This window comes from Penicillium cosmopolitanum (genome assembly GCF_028827165.1).
Source record: "Penicillium cosmopolitanum strain IBT 29677 chromosome Unknown utg000012l:1.0-3308103.0:1.0-3310761.0, whole genome shotgun sequence".
Taxonomy (NCBI): domain Eukaryota; kingdom Fungi; phylum Ascomycota; class Eurotiomycetes; order Eurotiales; family Aspergillaceae; genus Penicillium; species Penicillium cosmopolitanum.
Window position 1 is genome coordinate 781585 of NW_026622682.1, and position 22873 is coordinate 804457.

The 22873-nt window shown below is 48.1% G+C and overlaps 9 protein-coding genes across 9 annotated transcripts; 4 read left to right on the plus strand and 5 right to left on the minus strand.

Moving 5' to 3' along the window:
* Nucleotides 1–90: 90 nt before the first annotated feature.
* Nucleotides 91–1898, plus strand: N7509_013070 (cytochrome P450; the record flags this gene model as incomplete). The annotated part of the gene is made up of 3 exons (XM_056637707.1): nucleotides 91–306; nucleotides 379–1190; nucleotides 1253–1898. 3 exons carry the CDS (start codon nucleotides 91–93, stop codon nucleotides 1896–1898), a joined length of 1674 nt encoding a protein of 557 aa, XP_056481214.1.
* Nucleotides 1899–2110: 212 nt separating this feature from the next.
* Nucleotides 2111–4846, minus strand: N7509_013071 (fungal specific transcription factor domain-containing protein; the record flags this gene model as incomplete). Its single annotated transcript, XM_056637708.1, has 11 exons — nucleotides 2111–2283; nucleotides 2360–2682; nucleotides 2735–3090; nucleotides 3345–3443; nucleotides 3506–3520; nucleotides 3569–3834; nucleotides 3891–4097; nucleotides 4151–4166; nucleotides 4321–4463; nucleotides 4528–4597; nucleotides 4763–4846. The coding sequence occupies 11 exons, from the start codon at nucleotides 4844–4846 to the stop codon at nucleotides 2111–2113; spliced, it is 1752 nt and encodes a 583-aa protein (XP_056481215.1).
* Nucleotides 4847–5311: 465 nt separating this feature from the next.
* Nucleotides 5312–6172, plus strand: N7509_013072 (serine hydrolase domain-containing protein; the record flags this gene model as incomplete). Its single annotated transcript, XM_056637709.1, has 1 exon — nucleotides 5312–6172. One exon carries the CDS (start codon nucleotides 5312–5314, stop codon nucleotides 6170–6172), a length of 861 nt encoding a protein of 286 aa, XP_056481216.1.
* A 59-nt stretch (nucleotides 6173–6231) lies between these two features.
* Nucleotides 6232–6474, plus strand: N7509_013073 (uncharacterized protein; the record flags this gene model as incomplete). Its single annotated transcript, XM_056637710.1, has 1 exon — nucleotides 6232–6474. One exon carries the CDS (start codon nucleotides 6232–6234, stop codon nucleotides 6472–6474), a length of 243 nt encoding a protein of 80 aa, XP_056481217.1.
* Nucleotides 6475–6719: 245 nt separating this feature from the next.
* N7509_013074 (uncharacterized protein) lies at nucleotides 6720–7734 on the plus strand (the record flags this gene model as incomplete). The annotated part of the gene is made up of 2 exons (XM_056637711.1): nucleotides 6720–7509; nucleotides 7535–7734. 2 exons carry the CDS (start codon nucleotides 6720–6722, stop codon nucleotides 7732–7734), a joined length of 990 nt encoding a protein of 329 aa, XP_056481218.1.
* Nucleotides 7735–8711: 977 nt separating this feature from the next.
* Nucleotides 8712–9501, minus strand: esdC (GTP-binding protein EsdC; the record flags this gene model as incomplete). Its single annotated transcript, XM_056637712.1, has 2 exons — nucleotides 8712–8914; nucleotides 8976–9501. The coding sequence occupies 2 exons, from the start codon at nucleotides 9499–9501 to the stop codon at nucleotides 8712–8714; spliced, it is 729 nt and encodes a 242-aa protein (XP_056481219.1).
* Nucleotides 9502–12167: 2666 nt separating this feature from the next.
* Nucleotides 12168–13310, minus strand: N7509_013076 (choline/ethanolamine kinase; the record flags this gene model as incomplete). Its single annotated transcript, XM_056637713.1, has 1 exon — nucleotides 12168–13310. The coding sequence occupies one exon, from the start codon at nucleotides 13308–13310 to the stop codon at nucleotides 12168–12170; it is 1143 nt and encodes a 380-aa protein (XP_056481220.1).
* A 2486-nt stretch (nucleotides 13311–15796) lies between these two features.
* On the minus strand, nucleotides 15797–19642 carry N7509_013077 (DNA-directed RNA polymerase II subunit RPB2; the record flags this gene model as incomplete). The annotated part of the gene is made up of 2 exons (XM_056637714.1): nucleotides 15797–15959; nucleotides 16038–19642. The coding sequence occupies 2 exons, from the start codon at nucleotides 19640–19642 to the stop codon at nucleotides 15797–15799; spliced, it is 3768 nt and encodes a 1255-aa protein (XP_056481221.1).
* A 737-nt stretch (nucleotides 19643–20379) lies between these two features.
* Nucleotides 20380–22602, minus strand: N7509_013078 (beta-catenin-like protein 1; the record flags this gene model as incomplete). Its single annotated transcript, XM_056637715.1, has 8 exons — nucleotides 20380–20462; nucleotides 20527–20644; nucleotides 20710–21575; nucleotides 21623–21716; nucleotides 21766–22000; nucleotides 22065–22407; nucleotides 22465–22513; nucleotides 22576–22602. 8 exons carry the CDS (start codon nucleotides 22600–22602, stop codon nucleotides 20380–20382), a joined length of 1815 nt encoding a protein of 604 aa, XP_056481222.1.
* Between the last annotated feature and the right edge of the window lie 271 nt (nucleotides 22603–22873).

Genomic DNA, 22873 nt, shown 5'->3' on the forward strand with positions numbered 1-22873 from the left:
AAATTGCCACGGCTTCATACTTAAGTTCAGGGTATTCTCACTTCTAATATTGGCAATTTCTCTGAAGTGCTATGAATTTTGTCTTCAATTATGGCTCTTACTTTTGTGAATCAGCTATATCTAGTGCCTGCTAGTCTAGCAAGTTTCTTTGTGTGCTATCACGCCCAGCCAGAATACTTTCACGCTCTTTCAACTTCAGGCGTGGTCTTGAATTTTATCTTCCTACACCTGATCCTATGGGCTATATTTATCTTGGAAATTTATCCAAGATTTATATGTCCTCTTCGATCCCTTCCCGCGCCAAAGGTACGTCATCATCTCTCCCACTGCCTTTCAGAAAGTCACAACTGATATGTGATTGCTTTTTTCTGTTAATAGGGTGGCTATCCTCTGGTCGGATATGGATTCAGCCGGTTTAGGAAGCCTGTTGGATCGGATCATCTTAGGTTCATACGCGATGTTCCCAATACGGGTTTGATACGCTACAGGGGGTTTTTTAACAAAAATAACATTCTCTTGGTTAGCGCTGAAGCACTTTCCGAAGTTCTAGTCAAGCGACCCTACGACTTTGTTAAGAACGATGGTGCACGCGACTTTATGAGCGCTATTCTTGGGAAAGGACTTGTGACGGTTGAAGGCGATGTTCACAAATTCCAGCGGAAACGACTTCTTCCTAGTTTTGGCTTCCGAAGTATTAAGGAGCTTTATCCTCTGTTCTGGAAAAAGTCAGCGCAACTGGTACAGTGTATGGAAGCCGACCTCTTTCAAACCTCTGAAAAGGGTGCCGAGGCTATAACCGACATGAATTTCTGGTCAACGAAAGTGACTCTCGATATGATCGGCGTGGCGGCCCTCGGTCGCGATTTTAATACACTGGAGAATTCCGACGACATTCTTGTTCAAAGCTATGAGGAGCTTCTAGATCCCACCCCTGGAAAAATTGCTCTTTACATTCTGACCAGCTGTCAGCTTCCTTTTCTCAATAAATTCATTCCTGGGAAGGTTGAAAAACGTTTTCACCTGGCAACGGCTACCTTGAGAGAGACCTGCTTCAACTTTCTTCGGGAAAAGAGGCATGATTTAGCATCTGATAAAGGCATCTCAACAGATGTTTTGACAAAGCTTATTGAAACGAATGAGTTTGCAGACATTGAGTTGGTTGACCAACTTTTGACTTTTATCGCTGCTGGGTAAGTCCTGCTCATATGCCCTGAAGACATTGCGGTAGCGAACTAACACATGGAGTTTTCAGGCATGAAACTACTTCTTCTACATTTGCATGGGTCACTTACCTTCTGGCTCGTCATCCTGAAATTCAGTCTTGCTTACGCGAAGAGCTTCGGACACACATACCACGCGACCTGATTGCCGAAGACATCGATATTTCTACCCTTCTCGAAGGTCTCCCTCTTCTGAATGGAGTGATCAACGAGTCGCTTAGACTGTATCCAACCGTTCCGTTGACCATGAGGAAACCTGTCAAGCCCACAACCATACTTGGCCAACATATACCCATGGGAACGGAGATATTTATCGTTCCCTGGTCAATTAATCGGTCTCCTGAAACCTGGGGTCCAACATCCGAAGTTTTCAACCCTGAGCGTTGGATTGATACCACTACTGGAAAGCCAAACAATACGGGTGGAGCAGCGAGCAACTACTCAATCATGACGTTCTTACATGGACCACACACTTGCATCGGTCAGGGTTTTGCAAAGGGCGAACTCAGATCGCTGGCCGCTCATGTTGTTGCGGCATTCGAAATTGCCATGGCCTACCCTGAAAAAACTCCCATTCCAGCAGGGTTGGTTACAACTAAGCCTGAGGGGGGTATGTGGGTAAAGTTGAGGCGTGTTGAGGGGTCGAGTAAGAAGCCGAAACAAAACGCTTTAACATGATTTTAATGGGCGACCTGATATTTGGAAAGATTCTGGTATAGCCAGTCATTTTATCCTTAACTAGACTTTGTGCCGCAATAGATGTCAATTTAAGAGCGCATTGTGTATTTTTGCTTTATCTTATTTGGCTTTTTGACAATGAATTAAAGATACATATCTTCTTGCCATTATTTCTTCGGCGTAGACAATGCCAATTGTTGGGTCGTCAAAAGCTAGGAAGAAATCTGAGGAATCATGATATCGAACAGATCTGAAAAGTCAAACCCAAATGGGAGATTGTCGTCGGCGGAAGGTTGAGCGCGTATGACCGGATAGAATAAGGAACTCGGCGAGAGGTCCTCATCTGTTGACATCATCTCATCTAAAGCATATATCTCAGGTGTATCTGATTTAAAGATTTATTAGCTCAGAATAAGGATACTGGAGTCAGATAATGGTAAAACTAAATCATATTGACTTACTATGAAAGTTCCGGCAGTTGCCATTCAATCCTACTGGTACAGGTACTTGCTCTCGCGGCATAGTCAGGAAATCGGATTGAGGTTCGGACCTAGAAGGCGGTTGCCCATAAAGCGAATTCTGAATGAAGTCGCTGGCGATATGAGCGAAGCCCGTCAATTTCGAGCTACTGAGTGAAGCCTCGGTCGCCGATTCGAGTCGCAGGAAGTACGCCGCCGCAACATCCATGAGGGCGAGATTAAACTCTGTTTCAGGGTGAAGTGGATTGAAAACAATAAAATCGAATATCACAAACATGGCTGATATCGGTACCACACTGAGCATCCTGCTCGCTGTCAGAAACTTCACGAAAAGCATCGAAACCGTCAATCACTTACCAGAGGGGAGTATACGGCTGTCTGTCGATATACCGGGTTGATTGAATCACCAGACGCGATGCACCCAGGAGCTTCTCTTTTGCCTTTCCTAATGAAAGGCTATCTTTGCTTACGTGTAACCGTAAGCGGCACAGAGAAATAAGAAGAGCATAATAGGCGTAGTGGAGCCGTAGAACCATAACTCCCAGAATGGGCTGATCTTTGTAGTGCATGGGGTGGTATGGCTGCCCAGGACGGAGCCTAGGGGGTAAAGTCGCCTTCCAAGCCTCTAGATCATCACATAGTAATTTTATCGCCAGATCATATTGGTCAGACGTACGCATGATAGCACTGATGGAAAACAGCGAGTGATGCGCCTTGGAAATTAGTCGACTTAGCACAATACGCCCATGAAAAAAGTTGTACCCGGCAAATGTCGCTTCAGGGGTATCGGGACCGGGCATCCAATGTCATGGTCCGCCAATAGCTAAAATAAATGTTAGGTTAACTGACACAGATTCTTCTTTGATATAACACTCACTGGGCCTCTACTGCACAGGAGGCAAGATAATCTTTCTAGGCAGTAAACAACCCAAAAGGTTCTGCAGCAAGATGTCTCTTTTCCATTCACAGGAGCAAGATGATAACCCAGACAATGAGCCATTCTAGCCGATTCCGTGATTAGGGTCTCCATGATTTGGAGGCACGACATATTCAAAGCGAAGATTGCCTATCAATATATTGAGTTAGATCGAAGCGTAACCAGTGATCCTCGAACACGAATCTACTGACCATCGCAGTGATTGCCTGTCTGCCATCAGCATTGAACAAGTATATTCAGGATATAGCCCATACCTGAAGGTTAATGAGGCTGTCACATGGGTGAAGAATATCTGAAAGTAGTCCCAGCGAGACTTGATAAAACTCCCAGGCTTGTCCTTGGCCCGGATGAAAGGAGCCTCGCCCTACTTGTTGGCACCCTAGCGCCAGAACTGCATAATACAGCGCCGAGAGCGAAGGATTCGCCGAGATATCTCTAGCTTTGTTAAAATTGTGAATACCATCTTTGAACTCTTTCTGATCCAGGAAGGGGTAAATAGGATGCACATGCTCAAAATAGGCTATATCTTTCATCAGTCAAGTAGAAAACCGAGGCGGAAACTGACTAACCACATACCACTTATATAGGTCGAACAGGCCTGAGAATCAACGAGCACGGGTTGCAAAGGTAGAATAAATTTGATGGGCGTTCGTGTTTTGTGCATCTTATCGGCTAAATCGGCTTCATTATCCTCGAGAAGATCTTGTAACTTTGTGTGTCCGAGGCGTTCCGAGATAAGACGAATCTTACTCTCTGAGAAGAACGCCAGATTGGTACTTGTGACTTTTTCTCGTCAGCAGTATTCGGCCGAATTTGAAGGGGCCGAAAAGAGATACTATGGTTCTCATGGGCCTTTAAAAAATTTAGTATCTATTTATCTGAAAGTAGAAAAATATGTATCAGGGAGAAGACGAAACAAATAATGTGGGGAAAAAAAGTGAAGTTGAGTATAATTACAGAGAAGGAACAAGGATAGAGGGGAGGAGTTCTAGAATAAAAGACTTACTCTGAATACAGATGTGCTGCTATTTGTAAGCCCGGTTGATTGTGGGTCGGTCAAAACGCGATCTATATAGAGATCGGGGTAAAGCTGCAGGCTGGGTCGGAGGTCATCTTGCGAATCCCGGATTGAAGAGGGCTGTTGAGGTTCTGGGATGTATCAAAGACCATTTGTGAGTGCTTAATTCGGCGGGACTAGAAGAGGATATGATACCATAAGCACTGGGGTTGGACCGTCGCAACAGGCGCTTGGTGTGGCCAAAGTGGCATGATTTGTTTCGCTTCTGTGTTAAGCATCAGCCACTAGACCCAGCTGCGGGGATTTGTAAATCTCCACTCTTACTGCACAGCCCTCGCAGGTAGTCGAAGTAGGAGGCACTAAAAGTACTGAGCTTCAATGTTCCTATCAGTTTATAGACAGGGTGAGGCGGCACACCTATACAGCGCACCTTGCGCGCTTTGCAGCGATCACACGAGCGTGATGCGCGTGCAGCAAGACTTTTCTCGTTGTGTGCCATCGGGTTGTGTGCCATCGGGGATTTCTCCGCTGGCAAGTAGGGGTATGACAGCCTGACAGGTCGGCTACGAGAATCTGGGATACATCGTACGGAGTAGGAGGATCGGACTCGGACTCGGAATTGGAGCGATGTCGGGTGAGCTGCTGACTCATCTCCGCCGAGTTCCGGTTTCCGATCCGACGTCCGAGTTTACTTCCCCTATCAAACACAGCCGAGGGGCATGAAACTCAAAACAACTAAAATAAAGCGGATCTGCCTACAGAAAGGGAGTATCTAACCCTGGTTGCAACTTGGGGGGCATGTGTTTTAGTCCATTGGCCGAGGTAACTTGAAAAGTCCTCCAGAAATCGTACAAGCGACTTGAAAATGATCTCTATATTATTAATAATCTATAATAATTGATCTCAGCCAGAAGCCTTTCTAATATTCTTTGTTCCGAGTCATCACAGCCAGGTGTTTCTGGCATCCCTGGCATTCAGCATGGCAAACACGTATGGCTATTGCGATCCAACCTTTACCTCCGTCCGCGACCTCCTCCAGCAGAACATTGCCAACAACAGTGAGGTCGGCGCTTCTCTCTGTGTCAACATCGACGGCAGGAATGTAATCGACTTATGGGGTGGTCATTTCGACCCCGAACGCACTAAGCCTTGGAAAAAAGACACCGTGACGGCCGTGTGGTCTTGCTCCAAGGTGGTCTGCAACCTAGCTGCACTCACACTAATCGACCGCGGCCTACTAGACCCAAATGAAAATGTGGCTGCATACTGGCCTGAGTTCGCCGCTAGAGGCAAGGAGAATGTCAAAGTGTGGCAGATAATGAGCCACTCTTCTGGCGTATCTGGCTGGGAGCCTCCAATCTCCTGGGAAGATGTCTTTCATTTGAGGAAGTCAACCGAGAAGCTTGCAGCCCAAGAGCCTTGGTGGACTCCTGGTGAGCGAAATGGATATCACTTGGTGAATCAGGGTCATCTCATTGGAGAGATTGTGCGACGTGTGAGCGGCAAATCGTTGACGCAATTCATCTCTGATGAACTTACAACGCCCTTGGGTGCGGATTTCCAACTTGGCGTGTCAGAGAAAGATTGGTCTCGCACAGCGGACGTTATTCCTCCCCCGCCTCGGGATTTAGAGGGAGTTGAGCTTAATCCTGTAGCACTCAAGGTGTACGCAGGGCCTCCTATGGATGCGACAATCTCTTCTACTCCTGCCTTTCGAGGTGCTGAGATCGGTGGTGCGGGGGGGATTCTCGAACGCGCGCGCATTGGCGCGCATTGGCTCTATTGTCTCTTTAGGTGGAGCTGTCGATGGAAAGAAGTATCTTTCTGCCGACACTATTGATAAGATGATGACAGAGCAAATTTCTGGCCATGATATGGTTACATTTCTATATATACGCTATGGTTTGGGAGTTGGCTTGCCCGTTCCCCAGACGTTTCCGTTTATTCCGGAAGGACGAATCTGCTACTGGGGGGGGTTGGGGCGGCTCTCTTATGATTATGGATCGCGATCGTCGGATGACCATTGGATACGCCATGAATAACATGGGCTCTGCTGTTATTGGAAATGATCGATCACAGGAATATGTCGAAGAGATCTATAAGATCCTCGATACTTTGGGTTCTTCACCATTCTCGGGATAATTTGGGATCCAGGAACTGGAAATTTCTATTTACGCTACTTTATAAGAAGAAATCAAGAAATTCGAGTCATTTCTCATTCAAGGCATCTGAACCAGACATAGAGCCTGAGCAACGAATAACTTTCGAGACATAAGTGGGCAAAACATGCGCTTCAGCCAGAAAGTGGACCTGCATTGATTTAGCTCTGAACTTCAGTATTTCTTCTGCCTTGGCACCTTTCGATTACTGGTGCTCAAATTCTCCACATGTGGATTTGGAGTCGGCTCTGGCTCGTATTCGGGTTCGGATTCGTGTTTGTGCCCACTGGCACTGATCACAATTGGAACCAACATTCCACATCAAGATTTATCTTAAAAAACCAGATCAAACACAAGCTACTCAAGCACCTGATTCCAGATCCAGACGTTAATCCTTACATCGAGTATCCAATGACTTTCATGTCGAACAAAAGCATTGCTATCCTAGGATGCGGGGGTATGGGTTTGGCGATTGCCCGTCGCCTTGGTGCTGGTCGACAGCTATATGTGGCCGATTTCTCGACAGAAATTCTAGCTGCCGCGCGGGAAACCTTGACAAACGATGGCTATTTGGTTGAAATTATGCAAGTAGATGTGGCGGACTACGAATCCGTCAAGCGGTTTGCACATGCCGCTGCTTCGCATGGACCGATTGAAGCAATCATCCACACGGCTGGCTTGTCCCCGTCCGCAGGCTCTGCACAAAGAATCCTCGAAGTTGATCTTATTGGCACCGCCAACTCCCTGGATGCTTTTGTCGAGGTAGCGAAGCCTGGAACAAGTATGATCTGCATTGCGAGTATGGCCGGCCACATGGGATCGGGCTTGCCATCGGAGCTGGAGCACCATCTTGCAACAGCGTCGAGAGACCAATTACTGGAACATGCCGCTCTGAGTATCGATGTTGCAGACACTCATGGTCCCGCACGAGCATATGGGATATCGAAACGTGGGAATATATTGCGCGTACAAGCTTCAGCAAAGGCATGGGGACGCGTTGGGGGGAAGAGTCAATTCCGTTAGTCCCGGTGTCATATCAACAGGCGCGGGACGCCAGGAGATTGAGGGTCCAGCTGGAAAATTTATTGCTTCGAGCCCCGTTAGTCGTGTCGGAACGCCTCAGGATATCGTTAATGCTGTTTCGTTCCTGGCTAGTGCGGAGTCATCTTTCATCACAGGTAATGACATTCTTGTGGACGGTGGTGTCGTCTCATCATTGAAATGGGGTACTGGGAAAGACTGAGGGCCACTCAGTACGAACACTTCAATTGGAGTTATAGTCAGACTGTGCTACGCAGGACTATCAATATCTCCAGGGTGGGAGATATTGTGATTATAATCCACCGGATCCAGGTTCTTAAATCTCAGGGAGGAAGATGAAGTAATGTGGTCTCTATATTATATCTTCAGGATCGGGGGGTTTAAGAAGACATATCAGTACATTTGAAGTTTAGATTTAATGCATACCAACAGCAAATAAGGACTGCAGCGGATAAATTATGTACAGGGGAAAACGAGCATCTAGGCATACCGGGCTTATTTGCATCTGTAAGATCATTAATACCTTGCGGATTTACCTTCCCTCACATTTATGTCTACAGTCCAGAAACTTGGTTTTCCCATTTACACTACATTTGTAAGAAGAAGAAATCAAGAGATCTGGGTCATTTCTCATTATTCATAGCATCTGAACTAGACAAAAAGCCTGGGCAACGAATAACTCATGACATCCAGATGCTCCTTGGAAATATCTCCGCGGGGCTATATCCCAGCCTGATTTGTATTGTAAATGGCTAAATGCAGGACACAGAGCGGAATTGTCCTTATGGCTTGCAATGCAAGGTCGCAAGATAAGCTTGTCAATAACTAGTGCCGGGTCTGATCCTCATGTAAAGAACAAAGAAAGGAATCAGCGGCATGTTGTCTGGCGCATCGGATAGGGTTCATCGATGTCTTTTATCCTCTGCTCTCCCTCCGCAACGGCTAAAATTAACTGTATATTCCCCACTCACTCGCGGAGTGAAGCCTGTTCACCCGCGGCGAAGGGATATATTTCTTTTTTTGTGGTTTTGTGTTGGTTTTTCGTTATCTTTCGTAGAAATCATCAAGCAAAGCAAAGAACGATGACCGGAGTTCCTGCGGCCAAGATCCAGGTGGATATTCGCAAAGCAGTATCTCATTGCCCAAGACTGTGCAAGGGTAATGATCGATTGAAAGCACCTAGCGGCGGACGACGATGCCCTGGCGACGGACGCCACGGCGAGCACGGCGGTACTCCTCATCGCTATCCTCGGATTCGGAGCAGCTGGCCTCGGAGGACTCGGAGATGTAGCCACAGCGGCTACCACCGCAGTCCAGCTTGACGCGGTCACCCTTGCGAGTGATGCCGTAACGCTCACAGCGGCACTGCACGGGGGGGATCGCTCATGGAGGATAGAGAGGACGGCGAGGTCGAGCCCGAAGAGCGGGAAGACAGGGAGGAACCGGCGGAGCTGGGTGGGCTGTTGGAGTAAGAGTACTCATCGGACAAGCGGGAGCCCGCGAAGCGACGGGTGAGGTCATCGACGGTGGGAGCGTACTCGGCCTCGCGAAGTTGACGGGAAGCGTAGGGCTTGGAGGGCTTGGGGTGCTGGATTCTGGAGGGCGAGAGAGCGCGGCCAGTAGCGACATTGGCAGAGCCACGGTGAGCCTTGGGGGCCTCACTGCGACGGCTGGACTTGCCACCGGGGACATCGAGGATGTTAAGCTTGCGGCCGGTGGTGGGCTCGACGGTGTACTCGACGGCGGGATCGTGCGAGACATGGTGGCCATCCATGATATAGTAGTACCAGTAGCGGCTACCGAGTTGCAGCATGGAGGATTGGAAGCGGAACTTGCCCATCCATGCACCTGGCTTGTCCTCGGCGGACAGAGGCAGTTGGCGAGAGTAGTTGTCCCAAGAGCCGACAAGGTGGACGGTCCTGACATTGGACGAGGTGCGCAGAGAAAACTTGAGTTGAACGGCGGCCATTATGAAGACTTGTAAAGGTCAAAAGATGATGCAAAGTTGTAAGATAAAGTATAAAGTTGTCGTAGATAGAGTAAAACAACAAAACTACCAGAGTTGAGTTGATGTTGATGCTCTTTGAAGGGAACCGGTCCACGACAATGAGAATATAATAAGTATATCCGAGCGAGATTAGATTAAAGTTGATTTGTTGATAGAGCTGGCACAGCAAGGCATACGTTGACCGGCAACGATAAGGCGCAGACTGTAAAAGTTGAAAGAATTCGAGTGTAAAAACCGGCGAGGCTGAATAATGGGGTGGGCAAAGACACAGAGAGCGCAGCTCGAACTGTGTGCAGAGTATGATTTTGGTGGGTTGGAAATGTGGCTTAGAAAATGGGGCAGTAATTAGAATAGTAGAATAGTAGAAGAAAAAAAAGAACCTGACAACCAGTGCCGGGGTTCACTCGAAAAATGGGCAGCTCTAACAAACAAACGCTCGCTGAAGAAAGAAAAGAAGAAATCCGCCTGGGCGGTTATGGCCAGTTTTAAGGGAATCGAATCGATCAGCGCTGCAGAATGTTGGCCCCGTCGATGTGGGCGGGTAATTCTCGCGATTCATTGGTGCTTGAGTGTGTTGCGCAGTGATGGGCTGGCTGCAGGGTTGATTCCCCGTCACATCCAATCGATTATGCTGACTTGACGCTCGCGGTGAGACCTAGCATGAGGGGCTGACCGAATCAGATCTCAGGACCCCCATTGTTCACAATCCCGGGTCTCTAGCTGCTGTCAACATCTCTTGTTCTCGGGACGGCCTGCAGGAGGTCTGGCCATGTACCTGGTACAGGGCACCCCAGCCGCATGTTAGAAGGTTATTAGCAGACGAAACCGTGGTTGGAGTGCGGATCAATCCATGTGGAAGGATTCAAGGTCCTCTTTGTAATGAATTAATTGAAATCAATGGAGAAATGCTTTCATGTTGATTGAATCCTCTCCCGCGACGGGACGGAAATAGGTGCAAGTACCAAGTACAACCTGCCGATCCGGTCGCAAATGACATATATTCCGTGTCATCTGGACTCTGATGCGCACAGTCCATTCCTCGTAACTCGGAGAATTTCGCCGACTTGACTGGACTCGACGAGGCACGTCAATCGAAGAGGAAAGTGGGCTGTCCCCGCACGATCCGACCGCCCCAGCCTCTGAATTATCACTTCCTTCAACAAAAGAGGATTCTATACTCCGTATAGTGGATAATTCGAGAATATGACACTAGATTAAACGGAAACATCCATATCCAATCAACACCTCACCACCGCTATTCAGCGGAGGCTCTCTGGCGTAGAATCCTTCTTATCACGTCGTGCAGCGCAGCAGCACTGCATCCTGCTAAGGAAGCCACCAGCACGCCCAGTCCAAGCCCCACTCATAACGAATGAAATCCCTGCCAAAATAAGAGTGATTTATTGGCACGGCAAGACGGGATCCCTCAACGGCGTACAGTTTCTGTCAATATCGTGGCGCCGGGCAGGTCCCAACTGCGAAGAAATACTTGGAGGTGAGCATTTGCCGATGGGACATAGCGTAACTATGCCCATGCTGATTCTCAACAAAAGCGACTGGTCGACTCCGCACAGCCGTAATATCCCAGTTGAACAAGGATATATACTAGATTCAAAGGCCAAGATTTAGCCTAGAATTAGAATCGAACTTTTCTCATGCAGACACAAGTACATACAGCAAGGGTCTACCGGGGTTATAAAATATCGTGTCCTCTTCCACTAGTAGCTTGGAGAAATCTCCAAGTTGTACCAGTATATGTATAGGTAGCCCTGGAGGTAACATTGGAAAGGGACGTTCGAATCTTGTCTGGCTTGACGAAGTCATTTTTTACTTTGAGGACTGCTAAATGGACCGCCCTTTTTGCTAAATGGACCATGGGCCCTTCTGAATCCAGATCAGTATGTGATCTCGATACAAATTTCGATACACTCAATCTATCTCTACAGTAGTACTAGTACTGCAAAAGTTTCTGACTCTCTTTTGTCTACCATCAGTTACTGTCTTCTAATAGTTAGCAGACTAGTACCTACCAAGGATAGAATAGATTAGCTACTCTATTCCATCTTAGGTAGATACTAGTTCACCATAGGAAGGCGGAGACAAGAGAGGTCAACAAGGGAGTAGAAACCTTTACAGCGCTAGAGGTAGATTAAGTGTATCCAAAGTTGTATGGAGATTACATACTAACCTGGATTCAGAAGGTCACATGGTCCATTTAGCAGCCCTCTTTACTTTGGTTTAAATTGCGACTACGCATTCGCTGTGATAAAATCATGTATCACCAAAGCATCGCCGTGGTAGATAACCAGAATGCGCTTCGACACTGTCACGCGCAGCCGGGATGTAATACGATCTCGCAAGCTCATGCAGATTAGAATCCTGTTTACCTTAAGACAGGAGAGTCTTACCATCGATTTGCCAGGTATTGTCCACTACATCCACCTATCTAGACTGCATATTGCCCGGGACTGTTCTATCTCATAACAAGTTCTATGGGGGCTCTCGGGACTCCACTTTCATTATATGCAGAACCGACCTCTCCTTGTCCATTGGCAAAAACCCCCTCCCATCTACCCGCACTTATCAATCATTGTGTATTGGCAAAGGTCGTGACACCGTTGGTCTTATTAGTGAGCATCTAATCCAAGCCTCTTGTAATGATTTACAAAGTCTTCAAACAGCTTCTTAAAAGCCAAGAGGTCCAAATGGTTCAGGAGCTCCTTGCTATAGTCCTGTTCCACATAGCAGAGCATATTGTGGATGTCCCAGGTGATAGCCAGCAGGTACCCCAGCTCTGATTCCCTAAAAACTTGCTCACTCGTGTCTAAATCGCCTGTCTTCCGGTTCCACTGTTCGACATACTCCTCGCAGAAGTGCCTCTTCTCCTCTTCCGTATAAGGCCTGTAGCTGGCCATTTTGCCATCCGGATCAACCCAATTGAACACTTTTTGCATGAAGTGTCCACCGATATCAAAGGCTCGATAGTTTCGGAAGACGAACTCAAAGTCTATTAGGACGATTTTGTTTTCTCCTTTTTTAGGGTTATTCTTCAGTATCACATTCATAAATGCCACATCGTGAATGCACCATCCTTTCTTTCCTTCTATTGACTCCAGCCTGTCTGTTACCCGTCTGATCTTTGAGGCAAAATCGTAATCAATAAGATCGTCCATGCCAATACCCACCTCATGGAAAAGCTTTTTGAGCGTGTCCATCTTATGATACTTTTTAAACTCTCTGGTGATGGCATCGTAATAAATATGAACTGGTGTCTCCTCCAGCTGCGTCTTCATGGAATGGAAAGTGGCATACCCCCTTGCCAAATCGGCTCGAATGCCTGCATCTTCCACATCTTCTGGCTCCAGATTGCGTGCATCCAGAAACTCGTCGACCCTTCCAAACGTCCCGTCCATTGTCTTGAAGAACCCGTAAACCTTGGCACCGAGACCCGACTCACCGTAATCGTGGCATAGTTGTGCCTCCTCGAACTTGCTGGGGGCTAAGCCTTTGAACACTTCGATTATTGTGTCGTGTTCACTGTGGAGTTTGAGGAGAACTTTGCAAAGTCCAAGATCCGCATTGTCTTCAGTCTTTGGCCGTTCTATTGCATAGTTTTGATTGGCTCCGGCAAGTCTTTTGACAATCAGTGTTTCTGGGTCCGCTATCCGCCAGTTGTTCGTAGCAAATATTTGAACGATATCTTTGATGGCAGTCTTAGTCAATGGGCCATCTCGAGGCAGGGCCACGGGGACGATTGTGCAGGATACCATCCCGTCGTGGAGGGTTGGGAGGATAAAATGCTGCGAAATTTCGCTCTAGAGAAAATGATTGCAGGTAAACAGCCAAAGGAATATTATTGAAATAGAAGGGAAAATATCAGTGGCGTACCGAAAAGAGAGCCCAGTTCTATTCTTCCACATGGGATGAGTTTCAAGTGTGTGGTATTCGCTGTTTCAATTAAAATCGATTGCCGCGTCCTATTGTCAGTGATTCTTTCGTCAGTCGGTCGGCATGAGCCAGAATGAGTCACCTTTTGTCATTTCTCACGGCCAATACTAGTTACAATACTACCGTGCTTAGCTAATAATTTAAGAGTGAAAGTTGTGGCATCAGTTTCGGGACACCCTGTAAACAAAAAATATTAAGATGACACAGTATAAATATATTTAAGTTGTTAAATTACTATCTTAATGCCACTAATAAAATTGGGAGAGTGACTTTTAGTTATCACTAGGAGCGGGAATGGTTGCCATTGGGACTGAAGGAAAATATTTCTACCACGTAGTATCAGGTCGGCTTCCCGAAAGCGTTTAGCGTGTTCGATGTCCTGAAATATCTTAACTTGTGGATACATTCAAACGTTCAAGTTTTCTATAAGGGAGAAGGAATAATAAATGAAGAATTCCCAGGGAAAGCTGGTACAGCGATTTTTCTTTTTTTCAGATTGATGGCATCACAATGAGGGCAAACAACTGCACCGAATCATCCCCTTCACCATCACCGAGAACCAATAACAGCTCTTTGAGCACATCCTCAAACGAAATGGAACAAGACTGCAATTTAAATTTCCCAGACGGTGGCTGGCGCGCATGGGGCGTTGTTCTTGGCTCCTGGTGTGCGATGGTGCCATCTTTTGGACTTATGAATACGATTGGTGTGTTTGAAGCTTGGCTGGCAGATCATCAATTAAAAGACTATTCGAAAGCTTCTATAGGCTGGATATTTAGTCTTTATGTATTCTTTCTTTATTTTGGAAGTATACAAGTTGGTCAGAATTCCCGCATGAATATTTTAAATTTCTTGCCTTAGAAGTTGACTTTTAACAGGACCTATTTTTGACGCGCATGGGCTAAAGCCTTTACTGATTCCTGGGTGTGTCAGACTTGTCGCATCATTGATGGTCTTCAGCGTGGCAGAAGGTGTGTTTACTTACAAAGTCGAGCTTGATTCGTCAGTTCAAAGGTGTTTTTTTTTCTAATAAAATTAGAATATTATCAATTCATGCTGGGGTTCAGTGTTCTTGGCGGTATTTCATCGTCTATGGTTTTCACACCTAGCGTTGGTTGCATAGCTCATTGGTTTCTTCGACGTCGCGCTTTGGCTACGGGAGTAGCAGCGACTGCTGGAGGAATCGGGGGTATCATCTTCCCTGTTCTGGTCTCCAATCTCGCCGGGAGTCTAGGATTCTCATGGGCCATTCGAATAGTTGGCTTCATAAGTATTCTATTTTGTGCTCTCTCTGTGGCGCTTTTGAGGACCCGAGAACCCTGCTTAAATTTGGTACAGAACGGGAAGATAGATATCAAATCTTTGGGTGAACTCCGATTCTCATTGTTAACAGCTGCCATCGTGTTGATCGATTTCGCTCTATTGATTCCGTTGACTTATCTACCATCATATGCCCAATCTCGCGGCCTGGGCGATTCATTTGCATATAACCTATCACCTATTTTGAACGCAGCGTCAATATTCGGACGGATTGTCCCGGGATATTTTGCTGACCGGTTTGGGCGCTTCAATGTTATGATCGTGACAGCATTCGTCTGTTCGGTGATTACTTTCGCTCTCTGGCTTCCATCCCAGTCCAATCGCGCGGCCATTTTGGCATACGCTGTGCTTTTTGGATTTTGGAGTGGCTCTGCAATTAGTCTCTCCCCTATTTGTGTTGCACAAATTTCCAAAACCGAAGAATTTGGAAGACGTTATGGTACTACCTATTTTCTGGTCAGTCTGGGTACCCTTGTTGCTATTCCAATTGCTGGGGAACTTTTAAAGGTTCAGCCACCAAATGGGGGACTGGATAACTATTATGGCTTAATTGTTCTTTGTGGGCTGGCTTATTCTTGTGCATGTCTTTTTTTTATTTTATCTAGAGCTGTGAGCGTTGGTTGGGGATTCAAAGTTTTTTAGTACTTTAGATTAAACGTTGACAGCAAACTCGAGTCCATGACTTTTGAACGCTGATATTAATATTCTGGGATTATCCTAAATAAGATCTAGTATCTCTTAGCAGCAGGCTTATGAATTACACGAAGAGTGTAGGCGGTTGCGCCAGTTTCGGAACATACTGTACAAGCTAGACTATACAAAAAAAGCAATATGATCCATTGACTATGTATGACCAGATGAAAGAAGATGCGATGTGCCAACCTCCAGACGCCGCAACAACCCAGCGGACGCATTTTTCGAAATCATTAAAATACAATAAAGAGAGAGAGAGATAGAAAAAAGAGATAGAGTCAAGTCCACAACAGAATTACCGCACCGATACACCCGACCGGTCGGTAAACATCCGAGCGGCAATGTTCATCGAGGCCAGCTCTTGGAACAGAAGCTTGGCGGCATAGGGAATGTGTACCTGCGAGATACGGTGCTTGTTGTTGCAGAGACGGCACTCGAATAGACCCTTCTTCAGTTTTCTGTTCGCGTGATTAGTGAACTGTTTGTATATCGGGGAATGCAGAGAAAGGGAAAGGGGGGACGAAATATAGACTTACGCAATGGGGGTCATCAGACCGCAGTCGTCGCAAATGTGGACTCGGAAAGGATCCGAAACGTCAAAGAGACGCTCCTTCAAGAATGCACTGGCGCCATGCGCAATCATACAATCACGTTCCATCTCTCCGAAACGCAGACCACCGTCACGGGCACGACCTTCAACGGGCTGGCGGGTGAGAATCTGGGTAGGACCACGGGCACGGGCGTGAATCTTGTCGTCGACCATGTGGCGCAGACGTTGATAGTAAGTGGGACCCAGGAAGACCTGCGCTACCAGCTTCCGACCGGTGTGGCCGTTGAACATCACCTCGAAACCGCGAGATTGGTAGCCGTGCTCACGGAGGAGACGAGAAACCGAGTCGACAGTGACATCGGTGAAGGGAGTAGCATCACCCTCGAAACCACGCAGAGCTGACACCTTACTCAATTGACACTCGATCAAGTGAGCAATAGTCATACGAGAGGGAATGGCGTGGGGGTTGATAATCAGATCAGGCACAACGCCCTCGCGGGTAAAGGGCATATCCTCCTGTCGGTAGGTGATACCAATAGTACCCTTCTGACCGTGACGAGAGGCGAACTTGTCACCAATCTGGGGAATCTTGGTGGTACGCATACGGACCTTGACGAACTTGAGGTCGTCATTGCCAGTGGAGATCAACACCTGATCAACAATACCATTCTCAGTACTTCGCAGCGGTGTGGACACGTCGATTTTGGTGTGGGCCTTAGTACGCTGGCCAAGTTCCTCTGCGTCGGCCGCCAGAGGCGCGGTCTTTCCGATAATGATATCCTCTCCGGAAACACGAACACCGGGGGCGATAATTCCATCATCATCCAGCTTGTCGTAGGTACCCTTGCGCATACCGATTGTATCAGAGCGCAGCGGCTTCTCGAATCGCTCGACAACCGTCAAGCCAACCATCTTCTCGGAATCGGTGTATGTACGGTAGAACAGACTGCGGAACAGGCCGCGATCGATACTACTCTGGTTCATAATAACGGAATCTTCTTGGTTGTAACCAGAGTAGGTGGCGATGGCGACAATCGCGTTCTGTCCGGCGGGCAGCTCGCGGAAACGCAGGAACTCCATTGACCGAGTGGTGGCCAAAGGCTTCTGCGGGTAGTAGAGAATATTCGCCATAGTCTCCATACGCTGGGAAAAGTTGGTCAAGAAAACACCCATGGCCTGCTTACCCATGGCAGATTGGTAGGTGTTACGAGGCGACTGGTTGTGATCGGGGAAAGGAATGATACTGGCGCAGACACCGAGAATCATACTGGGGTGGATCTCACAGTGAGTCCAGGTGTGTGCGCGCTGGCTCAGAATGGAACGGACTCGCTTGTTCGGGTCACTGGTCTCGTCCTCGGGCAGTGCATAGCCAGCCTGGAGCTGCTTGGAAATCTCCAAATCTTCAGGCGTCATCACAATCATAATGGTCTCTTCTTCTTCCGCGTCTACGTATTCAACTGCACCGGATCGGACCAGACCCTCCCATCCGAAGTAGCGCTCCCGGCGCTCTTCCACGTCCATATCAGGGGGCAGGTCCTTGTCCTGTTCCAGCTTGTGGATGTGCTCCTTGTTGAGAATCAAAGATCCAGCGTTCTCGCTCTTCGGGTCATTGTCAACGACAAACAATGGACGGCAGACACGACCAGTATCGGTGAAAATCTTGAACTCTCGCTCACGGATATCCCGAATCAAACTGACTTCGTGAGAAATCATGTTTCGTCGACGAAGAGATTGCATGGTGTTGACCAGATGCGATGGGTCACGGTGGATACCAACCCAGACACCGTTGACGAAGACCTTCGTGGCATTCGGTGTCACTTGGGGCTCAAACTCTTCTAAAACTTCCATATTTCGCTGAATCATGAAGTCAATGATGGGCTCACTAGGAGTACCAACAGTGATATAGCACATAAGTGCCAAATTCTTGACAAGACCACAAGCCTGTCCCTCGGGTGTTTCTGCGGGACACACCAAGCCCCAGTGAGTGTTGTGAAGCTGGCGTGGTTTAGCAATCTTACCATCACGACCAATAGGTGTGTTGGTACGGCGCAAATGCGAGAGCGAAGAAGCGAATGTGTAACGACTCAGCACCTGGGACACACCAGCCTTGGCGCTAGCTGCCTTCTTTTGTTCACCCCAGTTACCAGTGGCAAGGGCATACTTCAGACCACCTGTCAAGGTGGCAGCCTTGAGACCAATGTTCAAGTAGATCTCACGGTTGGTCTCAACGCAGCGCTGAACGTAACGCTGCAAATCGCGAGTAACACGAGTGAAAAGAACACGGAAAAGATTGGCAAGAAGGGGACCACCCAGATCGAGACGCTTCTTTCCGAAGTGATCACGGTCGTCAACGTCGCGGCGACCGAGAGCACACTGGAGAAGACGGTGAACCATATAACCCAGGAAGAAAGCCTTGCGAGTTTCACTACCCTCGCTCTGCGAAATGTGAGGCAGCAACTCCTTCTGCATAATCTCCCGAGCGTACCGCACACGGCGCTCGTGGTTCAGGTTAGACTGGGATGAGCCACGCTTAGCAATGAAATCCAGAGCAACCTCTCGGTCTTGAATGACGAAACCCTCCTCAATACACGGCTTGAGCATCTCCAGCATCGGGGTATCATTGCGGTCGTAGCAGATGTGGTTGAGGATATCTTCGTCAGAAACAACACCGAGGGCTCGGAAGACAACGACAATGGGGATATCGGACTTGACGTAGGGGAGGGTAGAGCGAATAGTTGGGCCGAATCCACCCTTGGCACTGTCACCCTTGGCGAAGAGCTTAAGTGCAAGCTGGGAGAGGAGTCGAGATCCCTTCTCAACGGCACTTCGAATTTCGGCGACGTAGGGTGTCGGGCTCGGGGGCGCTTTCTTGAAGACCTGCACGATGTTTCCAGCACTGCGCTCCTGCGCGATCAGAACCTTTTCACTTCCGTTGATAATGAAGTAACCACCGGAATCGTAGGGGCACTCGTTCCAGGCGTAGAGGGACTGCTCGTTCAGGTCCTTCAAGATACAGTACTTGGACTTCAGCATGATGGGCATCTTTCCGATGAACACTGTATCCTCTTTCCTTTGTTGCTCAGGAAGCTCCTTGGTCTCCCATGACAGGTATGTTCCACGGTTCTTCCGATCCTCGTCGGGCTCGGCCTCGTCCTCATCGCCATCACCGACCATGCGCTCTCGGCCTTCCATAATTTTCTTCGAGACGTTCAGATACAGCGGGCTGGCGTAGGTCAGGTTTCGGAGACGGGCTTCCTGCGGCAACATGATCGTTGTCGCACCGTCACCTTCTGTCACTGATGGTCGCGAAAGCATGATGGTTCCGAACTTGAGTTCATAACGGCGGACGACGATTGGGTCGACTTCATCTTCGGCGGGTGGGAGGGTTTGATCGAGAACCACTTGTCCTTGTTCCTCCACTAGTTCCTGCATGGTCGAAGAGATGAATTCATCGAAAGAGTCGAGCTGCTGGGAGACGAGACCCTTGGTGTCGAAGAAGGAAGAGATGACGGACCAGCAGTCCTCGGAGGTGATTCCCTCATCGGCGTCGTCGTAAAACTCATCCTCGTAGGCTTCGTCGTAGTCGGCCATGGTGGCGGTGTGGTGGGAGCTCCCTGGTGCGATCACCAAGGAGGGGAGGTAAGAATGGGGAGATCGGGGTGACGAAAGTGAAAGGCAAGGAAGCCTCAAAAGCGCAGGGAGGCGCGTCGGCCGAGGAAGGCAATCTAGCCCGTGAGAAATCACCCAACGCGCAGTCCCGCCTGTCAGTGACTAGAAACAAGACACGACGGTCGTCACGGGCAAGCGAAAGGGATGCGACGGTGAGGGGGTTGGTGGGATGCAGAGATCACCGATGGCAGTTGAAGACTTCAGTTGATCTCCAAGCAATTCGAGGCTCCGCTAGGTCGAGTCACGTGCACCGGGTGTTGATATCACGTGATACTAGCTGTGCCATACTGGAGATCGTTGACTGGGATCTAGGCACCGTTTGAATAATTAATTCAGTTAAACAAGTGTTGAGTTTGTTAATATTATTCGCTTCTACTGGTATATATTTGTATTTGCCCAGTATTGGACTTAGAGTGGGCACTAGTACTGGAAAGTGACCTCCAAGTCCGCATTATATATTCCACTTCCGAGGCTACAGCTGAAAATTTTCCGAGTCAGCTGGAGGTCATGGTACTTTTATCTTACTCAATTAGCATGTTAGCTAGTACTAAGTAGGTAGTAGTACCTGCTTCAAATATTCAAGTTGTTTCAATGTTCACTGATTTGTTCATTGCATTTCAGTAATCATCAGATACTATATTACATTCCAACAGCTAATCTCAAACAAACTGCAGCAAAGTGCTGAGCATATCCTTAAAATCCTTCTGACCAGGCTCTCCCTCATCAAGTCCCTGTAGTTGTTCTAAAAATCAACAGTCAGTACCAAACCAAAATACTCTCCTCTCTATAAAGAGCCATTAACTTACCTTGCAAAGTGCCGCGAACCAAAGACAAATCCTCGTCCCGGTCTGCAAGAAGTGCAACAACCTTCTTCTTAGCACCGTCATCTTCAGCAATCAGCCATGCCAAAATGACATCGATGGTCTGGAATTCATTATCATTAGTACCGGAAGCATGCTTTAGAAACAAATGAAGACCACTGTACTAACCTGCAGCGAGAACAGTCCCGAATCGAGTCGACGTGAGAGCCACTCGCCAGCCATATATTCTTGATCTTCCTTTGAATAGCTCTTCCGTTCCTTCTCAATAGCTTGTTCAACTGGCGAGACGCGGGCAGCGTATTCCCGACGCAACTTGATCAGTTTACCAATCTTCTCATAGTCCTTTTCCATGAACTTGGCCAGCGTGCGAATACGCGGCGCTGACCCACCGGGCAAAAGCCGGAGCAGCGAGGCAAAGATGCCCAGAAGATGTTCGATATTTTGTCCCTCTTGCTGTGATGGTGTGAGATTGGAGGCGAGGCTAAGGTAGGCTTGGATGGGATGCTGGGTCTTTCTTACCTTTTTCATAAACATGCCAAATACTGTTCGGAGACCGGCTGCTTCAATGAGTCGCTCACACGCAGGACCGCCGCCGATTCCGCCGAATGCGTGGTCAAGAACCCGTAGAGCGCGCGGCTTGCTGAATTTGCCTTCTTTCAGCATGATCTGTGCTAGTTCAATACCTTCCGCTTCAATAAATTTGTCCTTTCCTGAGTCTTCATCCACAAGGCAGATGAGGCAATCGAAGAGATTCTCCACATATTCCTCCTCATCCGAATCCTTCTCCGGATCGCGTTTCCGGTATTGACTGAGAAGTTGGAGGATGAGGTCGATGCCATCAAGACCGATAAACCGTTCCCTGTTTTTGGAGGATGATTGCAGGAGAATCGCCAGGATTTCTGCAGAGTATTGTTTGTTTTGGGTTACGGGGGATTCCTTCTGTTGGATGCGGGATAGAATCCAGGGGAGGATTGAAGCATCTTGTCCGATCTTCTCCGCGAGTGTGGTTTGAGAAGCTAGGTTCTCCATGACACCTTGCAAAAGTTAGTGGGCGCTGACATAGCTTGAGACGAAGACAGACCAAGAATGTAGTAAACACCTGCCCGGTCAGTGTCGACCTTTTCATCTAACCGAGAGAGATTGGAAGTCAACAGCTCAATAAGATCGGCATCCATCTGTCATATTGTTAGCTTATATTGTCGCAGCGCATATCGTAGCACTTACCATCGCATTGACTAGGGCATCCCATTGCTCCTGTTGAGCTTCCACGTCCTCATCTGTAAGCTCGCTGATGATTTGGACGACATCAATCGCGATATCTGCATTTTCGTGTGCGAGGAGGGAGATCAAGGATCCGACACAACCCATCTTGGCGAATTCCTCATAAAGTTCTGGATGCTCTGACAAAATCGACAGTCCCTTGATCTCGGTATCGAGGTCGGCTTCCGAGGCCATGAATCTGCGATATAATCACCATCAGCATACATCTCCCCAAGTTTATTCAATTCAAATATCCAACCTACTTTTGAGGATCATTCTCGAACTTGGCTCGTAGCTCGGCATTCTTGGAGATCTTCTTCTCAAAGTTCAGCGCAAATCGGCGCACCCACGTCGTATCGAATTTCTCGGGCGCAGCTTCGTCTTCCTCTTGTTGGTCGATGTATTGCATTGCCTGCGCTGTCTTTTGTTCCATGCCTCCGCCAAAGAATCGGCCTTCTTCGTCGTCTGGTACGTCATCTTCGAAATCTGGAGGTAGCTCGGGGCCAGCCTCGTCATCGTCCTCCATATCGTCCTCCACCATAGGTTCCTTGCCCTTTCCTTTCACGTCGCCATTGGGATCGGTCTTTGCTGCCTTGTAGAGCTCATCTTGGGTATGCCGTTAGCACAGGATTGATGGGAATTCGGCGAGTGGGAGGAGCGTACTAGGATCTTGGACGGGCTCAAACTTGCGCTTGGAGCTCCCGGAGGCGGACTATCGCGAATGGGTCAGTGATACTGCGGTGATTTGAGGTACATAGGTTGTATATCACTGACCTTGAACAGCTCATCAACGCTCGTCATAGCTGCGGCGTGATGTGTTGGAAGGAAATGGTAGCGTGCGCAACGCTCTGGGGTAGGAGGGCCACGATTGATCGGAATAATCAGGATAGCAAAGAGGAAAGTAATAAGGGCGCAGTTCCACTGTTCAACAAAAGCCCTCAGGAGAGGAGAATCTAGTTATCAACCGAGTAAATGCAAGTTCGTCGCGAAGTCGCGCAAAAGAATGCGGGCGGCGGAAGGAACCAACCACGCAGTCCGCAGATTTCTCGAACTCCGCCGAAGTCACTCAGCT